At 41.2% G+C, this 11,233-nt stretch overlaps 1 protein-coding gene and 1 pseudogene across 2 annotated transcripts; both read right to left on the reverse strand.

Moving 5' to 3' along the window:
* Positions 1-7,931: 7,931 nt before the first annotated feature.
* PIGBOS1 (PIGB opposite strand 1) lies at positions 7,932-11,156 on the reverse strand. Its single transcript, XM_082833065.1, has 2 exons — positions 10,925-11,156; positions 7,932-8,826 (listed from the first exon to the last, which is right to left on the reverse strand). Exon 2 carries the CDS (start codon positions 8,769-8,771, stop codon positions 8,607-8,609), a length of 165 nt encoding a protein of 54 aa, XP_082689191.1. The 5' UTR covers positions 8,772-8,826; positions 10,925-11,156; the 3' UTR covers positions 7,932-8,606.
* On the reverse strand, positions 8,833-10,117 carry LOC309968919 (methyltransferase-like 26; annotated as a pseudogene). The gene is made up of 2 exons: positions 10,111-10,117; positions 8,833-10,001 (listed from the first exon to the last, which is right to left on the reverse strand). The product of its transcript is annotated as a methyltransferase-like 26 (transcript).
* Positions 11,157-11,233: the final 77 nt, after the last annotated feature.

An 11,233-nucleotide genomic window follows, 5' to 3' on the forward strand; every position in this document is an offset into this window, starting at 1 on the left:
GTGCTGAGAGGGCAAAGAGGGGGCTTGGTGCAGAACCCAGAGGATCACTCAGTATTTAAGGCATTGGCAGAGGAAATCCAAAAAGGAATTTGAGAAAAGTGTGTCCAGAGGAAAACAAAGAGAGCAAGTTATTACAGAAACTAAGTATATTAAACCCATCTTGTGCACCAGTTCAAAATCCTCCCCACACCACTTCTTACTCCAGCCACAGAACTGGTCACAGTACACCTCTTGCTTCCAGCTCTGGAGCTTCTCTGACACTGCAGGCTGCTGCTTGAAACATGCAGAGTCCCAGCTCCAGTTACATTAATAGGATTGAAATGGGAGGTATCACTACAAACTCATGATTTTTAATATGGAGAAATAGAGTTATGTATAGATATGTATTACGTATATATTTTCCAGCTCCATCTGCTAAGAGGTCCTAGAAGCAAGTATATCATAGTAGCTATGAACACACTTAGCACTCAGATCTTGATTTCTAAATACCCTTTTCCAACAAAAGGAACCAAAGACATGATCTTTTATATATAAAATCCTAAAGAATCTACTAAAAAACTATTAGCGCTAATAAATGAAAGATGCAGGGTGCAAGATCAATACACAAAAATCAGTTGTATTTCTATACACTGGGAATGAACAATCAAAAAAGGAACTTTTTATAAAAAATCCCATTTATAATAGCAACAAAAAGAATAAAATACTTAGGAGATGCAGGATTTATACACTAAAAACTACAGAACACTACTGCAAGAAATTAAAGAGGACTTAAATAAATGAAAAGATATACCATGTTGTTGGATTGGAAGACATAATATTGTAAAGATGGCAATGTTCCCCAAAGCAATCTGTAGATTCAATGCAATCCCTATCGAATTCAACACTATTTTTGCAGAAAAGGAAAAGCTGATGCTAAAATTCACATGAAATTGCAAAGGACTCAAAATAGCCCCCCAAAAAATCCTGAAAAAGAATAAAGATAGGGTTTCCTTTGTGGTGCAGTGGTTGAGAGTCCGCCTGCCGATGCACGGGACGTGGGTTCATGCCCTGGTCTGGGGGGATCCCACATGCCGCGGAGCAGCTGGGCCCATGAGCCATGGCCGCTGCGCCTGTGCGTCTGGAGCCTGTGCTCCATGGCGGTAGAGGCCACAACAGTGAGAGGCCCGCATACCGCAAAAAAAAAAAAAGCATAAAGTTAATTCACACTTCCTGATTTCAAAACTTAATACAAAACTGCAGTAATCAAAACAGTGTGGTATTAGCATAAAGACAGAGATATAGATGAGTGGAATGGACTTGAGGGTCCAGAAATAAGCCCATAAATCTATAGCCAATTGATTTTCAAAAAGAGTACCAAGACCATTTGATGGGGAAAGAACAGTCTCTTCAACAAATGGCGCTGGGAGAATAGACATTCACATGTAAAAGAGTGAAGTTGGACCCTTTCCTCACACCATATATAAAAATTAACTCAAAATAGATCAAAGACCTAAATCATAAGAACTAAAACTATAAAACTCATAGAAAAAAACATAGGCAGAAATCTTCATGACCTTGGATCTGGCAATGGTTTCTTACATGTGATAGCATAAGCAGAAGCAACAAAAGAAAACTGTATTAGACAATCAAAATTTAAAATTTGTTCACATCAAAGGATACTCTCAAGAGAGTGAAAACACAATCCACAGAATGGGAGAAAATATTTGCAAACCATATATCTGATAAGAATATAGTATCAGAATATATAAAGAGCTCTTACAACTCAACCACAAAAAGACAATCCAATTAAAAAGTAGGCAAAGGACTAAAATAGACATCTCTCCAAAGAGGATATAAAAGTGGCCAACAACCACATGAAAATATGTTCAATGGCATTAGTCATTAGGGAAACACAAATCAAAACCATAATGAGATACCACTTCATAACTTTAAAAAAAAAAGACAAGACAAATAACAAGTGTTAGTAAGATATAGAGAAACTGGAACCTTTATACATTGATGGAGGGAATGTAAAATGATGTGGTCACTTTGGGAAACAGTTTGGCAGTTCTTCAAAAAGTTAAACAGAGAATCGTCATATGTCCCAACAAGTTTATTCCTAGAAATATGCCAAAATTATTGAAAACAGGTATTCAAACAAATACTTGTACACAAATGTTCATAGCAGCACTACTCCAAAAGGTTCCAAAAGGTGGAAACAATCTAAACATCCATCAATGGATGAGTGGATACAGAAATTGTGGTATATCCATACAATGGAATATTACTTGGCCACAAAAAGGAGTGAGGCACTAATACATGTTACAACATGAATGAAACTTGAAAGTATACTAAGTAAAAGAAGCCAGTCACAGAAGGTCACATACTGTATGATTCTATTTAAGTGAAACATCCAGAAAAGGTAAATCCATAGAGACAGAAAGCAGACTGGTTGCCAGGGCTGCAGGGAAGAGGAATAGAGAATGACTGTTTACTGTACATCATCCTTTTGGGGTGATGAAAATGTCCTGGAACTCGACAGAAGTGATAGTTTCACAACATTGTGAATGTACTAGATGCCACAGAATTGTATGCTTTAAAATGTGTTATGTGAATTTTGTTTCAATTTTTAAAAAAGAACCAAACTCCTAGAGTCAAAGCTTCGTCTAAGAAAAGGATGAGCCAGAAAGTGAAGAAGTGCTCAGAGAATGACAAGGACATATCAAAAGGACACAGACCCATCTGGGGGAGGATTATTCCTCAGCTAAGAGCTTGCTTATTTTAACTAGGACTGTCAATATATTTTTGTTTATAAGCTACATTAACAAAACTTACCTTTCAAAAATGTCCACTGTGAATGTCAAAGTATATTCTTATTTTATACCTAGTTGTAAACTTTTTTAAGAAGTCTTATTTTACACTTGTTAAACTACAAAATTATTTTCAGAAAATGCTTAAACATTACATTTTATATTTGAAATAAACATTAAAAAAGAATACAGGAGCCAGCTTGAAAGGACTCCAACCAGCCAAATCTGGGACAATTTGAACGTGTAGTGATTGTCAGGGTTGTCTTCATGGGCATGGAACTAGAACTTGACACAGGGCCCTGCACTCAGAATTTTAATGCTCTGCAGTCACTGTCTTAAAATTCTTAATAATTTTACCTTTGAATTCGTGTTTTATAAGTGAAATCTGATGGCACAATGGAGGATGCTGGAGGCTTGAAGCCTCTGCAGACACATGGCTCTGACTCCTGCCACTGCCCACTCCTCACCCCCTGGTCCCCTGGGCCCTACCCAGCCTTGCATTCACTACCTTACTCCAGGGCAGTGACTAAGTCACCTTGGCTGGGGGAGGCTCACATTCCGCCATCACCTTCCACCTGGCCAGGAGCGTGGATGTGAGAGCAGAAGGGATCAGGGTTGAGCCCATGCCCCATGGCACCATGGGGCGGGCAAGAAGGCAGGTATCACTACCGTAGTCTGGTAGCACCACAGTACATTCTATGTGCCACTCAGCAGGGGGCTCCTGCCACCACCACCCAGGAATCAAGAGCACCCCAGCATGGAGGCTACAATCCCTGGGGGGTGCACATTCACCACGGGTTGGAGTGGTGGGTCCATGAGAAGAGGAGATTGACTTTCTCATCCTCACCCAGGGCTGTGCATCTTCATTCTGCACTAAGCCCCACAAATCATGTGGCTAGCACTGGTGACAGTAATAGACTGTAACTCACTGAACAAAATAGGAATCTGTGAATCATACTGACAGATCATTTCTGCAGTATTCCTACCAAAAAGGTATAACCTGAATCTGTCTAATCATGAGGAAGCATTAAACAAACCCAAATTAAGGGAAATTTTACAAAACAGACCAGTATTCTTTAAAAATTTCAAGATCGTGAAAGGCAGTGACTAAGGAATGAGAATAAATGAAACCAAAGAATCATGACAACTAAACTCACGTGTAATCGTGAATTAGTTCCCAGACCAGAAAAAAAATTTTGTCTTGCTCTAAAGGACATTAATGGGACTTGGTAGAATTTGGATAAAATCTGAGATGAGATGATAATATCCTATCAACCTTAACTTCCTGATTTTGATTATTATACTATATTTATAAATGAGAATATCCTTGTATTTAGGAATTGCACACTGAAATACTTAGGGGTAAAAGGGAATCACATGGGCAACTTATTGTTCTCAAAGGGTTTAGAAAAACAATGTGTGTGTGTGCATCGACATACACACACATATATAGAGATTAAAGCAACTGCGGTTAAATGTTAACATGTGTGGAATCTGGATAACAGGTATATGAAAATTCTTTGTACTATTTTTGCACTTTTTATTTAAGTCTGAAATTATTTCAAAATAATATCTAAAAAGCTTTTAGAATTCTCTTCAGCAAATCCCATAGGATCAAGTTTAGTGGCCCCCTTGAAAATCTACCATTGTTTAGGCTTTCCCCCTTTAATTCTCTTATTCTCCCTATCTTGCCCTCCTGATCTTGGAGTTAGAATGGATTTGTGATGAGACTGCAGAACCACCACCTGATTATGTTACCTGGGAAGGCCCTGATGATACATCTTTCACTGAGGCACTGGTGAGGAGGCCACTGACATCTCTGAAAAGCACAATGGTGGATGTCCTTTATGAGCTGAGACTGACAGAAGATGCTGCTGCAACAGGACTCCTGAGTATCAGTTAGAAACAAAAGAATGCCCAAATGGCAAAGAACAGATGGCAGGCCATAAGTACTATAATGGGAAGCCAGGCTGGGGTGCAACCAGGGTGATCTGTGACCCACAGAGATCTGTGATGGTGGCCTACAGGTCATGGTGTTCTGAAGGAAAAGATAGATGGGGTGTTTTTGTTTTCAGGAGAGAAGGGGTGTTTCTTGACTCAAATATTTTTTAAAGAAAATCAAGAACTAGTGAGCAGAAGGCTGTCAGTCTCCACAATGGCAATCATGGTCTTTCACCAGTTTCCTGATTTAAGTCATTTCACAGACTTAGAGCCAATGACTGAAGAAGCTGTATTCACCTGAGGAAGGTGAATACCACAAGAATTATACCAATGCCACAAGAATTATATCATAAACTTTCCTCTGCTCCTACCAAGAGACCAAGGCCTTCAACCAGGATAAATGTGCATTGGGGAAAGAGGAATTCAGACTCTGATGACTGCAAGATCTGAGTTGAAACTGGTACAAGGAGGCTCTAAATGCTACCACAGTCCCTCAGTTTAGAGTGGGGGCTTGTGAGGGTGATAAGATATGTGCAGGTTTGGCCCAAATTTGTTTTACAGGACCCACTCTGTCATTCCATAGGATACATTCCATAGGATACATACATATACTCAGTAGCTGGCAGAAACCTCACACTGACCTTAAAGGAAGAGCCCCTGCCTTAGTCTGCTCAGACTGCTATTAAAAAAAAACACCATTAAATGAGTGGTTTAAAAAAACAGGTATTTTTTTTTCTTACAGTTCTGAAGGCTATGGTGTCCAAGATCAAGGTGCTGGCAGATTCAGTGTATGATGAGGCCTTCTTCCTGATTTGCAGACAGCCACCTTCTTGCTGTATCCTCACATGGGCAAGAGAGAGAAACAACATCTCTCTTGTATCTTTTCTTATAAGGGAACTAATCCCATTGATAAGGGCTCCACCCTCATGACCTAATTAACCACCTAAAGGCCCTACCTCCAAATACCCTCACATTGGGGATCAGGGCTTCAACATATGAATGGGGAAAAGCATTCAGTCCATACCACATCGTTATTGTAGAAAGGACCAACTGAAAGCCCCTAAATCTGCTTTCCCTGGCTCCAATAGTAAATTAGAAGCAATTCAGGCAAAAAATTGCAGACGTTAATGCCACCTTCAAAGATATGAAGTATATGTGGGGGGGGTTCTCTCTATAACACCATTCAATTCACCTCTCTGCGCCCTGCAAAAACTAAACAGAAAAAGTTCTTGGGACGGATGGTGATGGTGGTCACACAACAATGTCAATATATTTCATGCCACTGAAATGTACACTTAAAAATGGTAAAAACAGTAAACTTTATGTTATGTATATTCTACACCACACACACATGCTAGATGGATTATGGCAGGAAACAATGGACTACCTCAACTGCAGCTGCTTTTCTGGATGCAGTGGGTTTTTTTCTTCTCTGACAGTTTTGTTGAGATATAATCCCACACAATAAAGCTTTAAAGTGTACAATTCAGTGGTTTTTGTTTGTTTTTGTTTTTTGTGGTACGTGGGCCTCTCACTGTTGTGACCTCTTCCGTTGCGGAGCACAGGCTCCAGATGCGCAGGCTCAGCGGCCATCGCTCACGGGCCCAGCCGCTCCGCAGCACGTGGGATCTTCCCGGACCGGGGCACGAACCCGTGTCCCCTGCATTGGCAGGCGGACTCTCAACCACTGCGCCACCAGGAAAGCCCAGTGCTTTTTAATATATTCACAAAGCTGTCATTGATCACCACCATCTAGTTCCAAAATATTTTCATCAACCTAAAAAGTAACCCTATATCCATTAGCAGTCACTCCCTATCTCTTCTTCCCCTTAGTCCCTGGGAACTACTAATACACTTTGTTTCTACACATTTGCCTATTCTGGACACATCATATAGAATCATACAATATATGGCCTCTTGTGCTCAGCTTCTTTCATGTTTCAAAGTTTATTCATGTTGCAGCACATATCAGTATTTCATTCCTTGTTATAGATGAGTAATATTCCGTTGTGTGGATATACCACAACATGTTTATCCATTCACTGGTTGAGACATTTGGGTTATTTTCACTTTTTGGCTATTATAATAATGATTCTATCAGCATTCATTTACAAATTTTTGTGTAGACATACGTTTTTACTACTCTGGGACATATGTCTAAATGCAGAATTGCTGCGTCATATATGGTATCACTATGTTTATCTTTTTGAGGAACTTCCAAACTGTTTCACAGCAGCTGCACTGTTTTATATCCTCACCAGCAATATACGAGGGTTTCAACTTCTCCACATCCTTGTCAACACTCATTATTTGCCCTTTTTGACTGTAGTCATCCTAGTGTATGTGAAGCGGCATCTCACTGTGGCTTTGATTTGAATGGCTGCAGTACCTTTACTGGAAAAAACAAAAACAAAAAACAACTCATTCCCTGGCACTTGTTATGTGACTACCGAACTGACAAACCAATCCTCAAAAGGAGGATCAAAAGCAGTTCAATTTCGCATGATGTTAAATAAGATTATCATTCCTTGGATAACAGGATTATATATTCTTGCCTATGGTCACAGGCAGGAATACACTTGACTGTGTATCCTGTGGGAAGAGTCTTTTTCCCTGGCCTCACCGTAGGGCAAGACCTTGTGACATGCTCTAAACCAGCAGACTCTGAAGAGACATTTGCCACAGCTGAGCAGACATTTACAATTCATGTTTCCTTTCAGTCTCTCTCTCTCTCTTAATCCTAAACTCTGTCATATCCTAGACAGGGGCTACTCTTTGAGCCTGGGGCCCACAATGAGAAGACACACAGAACAGAACCCCAGTCTACCGACAGACAAGCCAAGCCTGTCACACAGTAGATACTTGGTATGTGTTTTAAATTTACATATATTTTTCAGTGTGCATAGAAGAAAAACAGTCTCAAAAGCTCAAACTATTAAAGGTGCTAATTAAATCAATGTATACTGAAAAACCGTAATTTTCACTTTGTTCATTCTGTATTGTTTGGGTTTTTTTAATGAGGTGAACATGTACTACTCTGTAATTTCTTATTCACATTTTTTTTTTAAAATTACCTATGCTGGTCTCAACATAGTTTAGATTAAGTTACAATGAATTTACTTTTCAAAAAAATCAATAATAAGAAATGAGTTGATTTAAAGCATTTTATACATATGTGATTACATTTAAGCTTTCATCAGTTCTTAGCGATTTCCAAAAAACCCTTTAACTATGTGAATAGCTTCATAATAAATTAACTCCTCCCTGACCACCATTATAATGCAAATTTGCTTGGTGGGTTAAGTAAACAGAGCTGTGGCTTGTTTGCCACCCAATGTGACACCACCTACCTTCTCAAAAACCTCCATTTGATCTGAGCCACCCCAATTCTCAATTTACTCCTCCATTCTGCCTGGGATGAGAAAGGGCTGGGATTGAAAGACTTCTAAAGTATATTAAAGCAGGCTAATTGTAGGCTAACTGAGGGGCATCCTGCCTGAAGTTAACTTGGTTAATTTAATCTACAAACACAACTGTAAACAACATTCCCAGCTAGTTTATACAGTCTACACTGCCAATGTATAGGCCACATTCCCAGAAAAAAGAAGCTTCAACTAGGAAATAAAATATTCCTTAAGACATTCATTTTTGCTTAAAAGGAAAGTACTAATCTGTCCTGGTGAAAAGACATAAAATGGCAAATAAGAATACAGGAAACATTAAAATTGACAGTGCTAGTTTTAAAACTAATTTAAAATCATTATCTATGATTTACTTACAATTAAAATACATTTGATAACTTTTTACTAGATTATTTATAGTCAATGTATAATTTCAATGGAACTTTAAGCAATTACAGTTCGACTCCATGTAGTATTAACTTTTCTTCTCTTCTGAGTCTTGTACCAATTTCAACTTTTCTTTTAATTCCTTCTGATCTCTGGAATACTGTTCAAATACTGGTTGATAAATATATATTCCTCCAGCAATTCCAAGGATGGTAGCAAAAAGCAGTTGTGGAAAAGTCAATCTTCCAAACATGTTTTCAACAAACACCGCACAGTGCAAGGGTGGTTTCCAGGATATCTCTTCAGATCTGTATACAAAGAAAATGGGAAGCAAAGCAGTAACTTAGCACAATATCCTTTATAAAGACTTCATGTCACAACTTTGCTCCTGCAAGAACAGTATTTTTGTCATAATATGTAAATATGCTTATTGATGTAACTAAAATAGGAATCCAGATACATAGGGAATATGAGAAATGACGGTTAGGGGATGGGGTAAAATAAAGCTAAATCCTATTATAGAACGTTTTCAGTGGTTTGGGGGTTTTTTTGCTTTTGTTTTTTTGGACAGCAGGAAACACTTTATTCCCAGGATCTCAGCAGCCCTGTGGCCACTGGCTAAGAATCCCCAGTGTGGGGAGGGCTAGTTCCCATAGTCTGGCCCAGGGTGGCAGGCGCTGGTGGTCTGGGTTTGTCCCAGGGACACAGGCATGGCGGAGAAGGGGGTTACTCTTTCCGGAAAATTAGGCACTTGTTGGCTGGTATGTCCACCATCCTCTCCAGGAGCAGCCCACTGGCCTGGCCCAGGTCCTCCAGAAGGGCTGTATCCCGCAGCCCCCACTCTGGGTTCCTGCATCGGAGGGTCAGGTCAAAGTCCACGTTACTCTGGGGAGAAATCTTCCCGTTGATGGCACAGGGCCCATAGGTGATGAGAAGCGCCTTGCATTTGAGCAGGTGTCCTGCTGCTCTGAAGAGCCCCTCGGTGCAGCTCAGGGGGCTGATGTGGCTCATGTCGATGCAGAGTAGCAGATCCAGAGATTGCAGCAGGATCCCACCCCACTACTCCCAATCTCACCTCACGTCCAGGTACAGCAGGGCCTTCACGTTGGATAGTCCCTGGGCCTGAGTGGTGGCCAGGATGCTGTCCAGGCAGCTCTGATCCACGTGGTTCGGCTGCCATTCGGCATGGGGGAAGGCCCGCCCGAAGTGGGCCGTGTGCTGGCCAGAGCCCGAGGCCAGCTCGAGCACGCGGCCACCGCACACAGCCGCAGCATGCGCAAGATGGGTTCCTTGTTCCTTTCCGCGGCTGCCGCCACCAGCGTCTTTCTAGTCCTGAGCGGCGTGGTCCATTGGCAGTGGTAGTCCAGCGCCGCTGGGCCCGTCGGGAGTGGTGGTGCAGTACCGCGGGGCCCGTCGGGAGTCTTCAGTGGTTTTAATGGATGATTTTTTAAATGGCAATAGTGTGAGAGAGGAGAGAAGCATACTCTTTATGCCTTTAAAGGCATACCAAACCTACTGAAAGAAACAGCCCCCCAAAAAAGTTGAAAGTGATCGCCAATCCCGTCTGGAAGTAGGAGAAAGAGATTTCTTACTTTTCATTATTAGCCTTTCTTTACTATTTTATGTTTTTTGGCAATATGTATGATTAAAAACAATTTTTAAAAACAAGCTAGAAGATTTTCTAGTTCCTTTTGATGCTGTAGTAGGTACATATTGACATCACCTCTAAGTCATTTGCCATCTATTTTTGACAAAAATATAATGAGGATTTGGCTGGTTTTACTTTTAACAATTGAGGAGTTAAGGCTCTAGAACTTCTCAGAAAATTATACTCCTTGCTATAGTCTATAGTCTGTGAGAAGTCCTACAGTTGCAGGAGACCCTAAGCAGATGTTTATGAACGAGGAAAGCAGAGCGAAGAATTTACACGTTTTCTTTATTACAATATTTCACAGCCTCCTAAACAGCTGCCAAGGTCACAAAAATCAATAGGAGCTTAAATTAGTAGCTTGCTCTTAATATATTGCTAAAATTGTCATTTAAACTAATTGGGGTGGGGGAGAGACTGTTTTCTCTTGGACTCTACAGCTAACTGGATAAATGACAACTTCGCCAAGCTTGGTTTCGTTCAATGACCGCTAGGTGTAAGAAAAGGAAACATTTGCAAGTCAGCTCCTTGGAAAACAGACAATTAAACCACACAAACACGGCAAGGTTCCCCTTCTGCCACTAGCTCGCTAAGTAACCCTGACCAAGTCCTTTAACGTTTGGGGGCCTCATTTCCCACAGGCTAAATTACCCCTACCCTGCCTACGTCGTTCAACAAATACTTATTGTGAGATCACCCAAAGAGTACAATGTTACACCAACACTTCCGTTTGTAATGAAGACTACTATTATCATTACCACTCAGAGATCTCTGACAGTTCTGCTCAGGCTCCGCGCCGCCTCCCGCCTGCCCCGCAGAGGCGAGATCCGGCTCCTTTCTGCAGTTTCCGGACCGCCAGCCGCAGAGACCACGAAGCCAAAGGAGGGCAACAATCCCTCGAGAAAGAAACGTAGGCTGGAAAGCAGGGACTAGCCCGTGGCGAAGCGCAGAAGCGTTGCCTGAACCTGCAGCACTGCGCCACAGGGACGCGCAGCAGAAACCAGCCGCTGGCGTGGGCGTAACCAAGTTAGCCTTTCCCGGCTACCTCCGCGCCTGCCAGAGACGGC

Source organism: Leucopleurus acutus, assembly GCF_964270905.1.
Source record: "Leucopleurus acutus genome assembly, chromosome: 1".
In the NCBI taxonomy this organism is placed as follows: domain Eukaryota; kingdom Metazoa; phylum Chordata; class Mammalia; order Artiodactyla; family Delphinidae; genus Leucopleurus; species Leucopleurus acutus.

What these genes read in the sequence shown, in the direction of transcription:
- PIGBOS1 (XM_082833065.1), bottom strand. Translation starts at nt 8,771, where the DNA reads ATGTTTGGAAGATTGACTTTTCCACAACTGCTTTTTGCTACCATCCTT.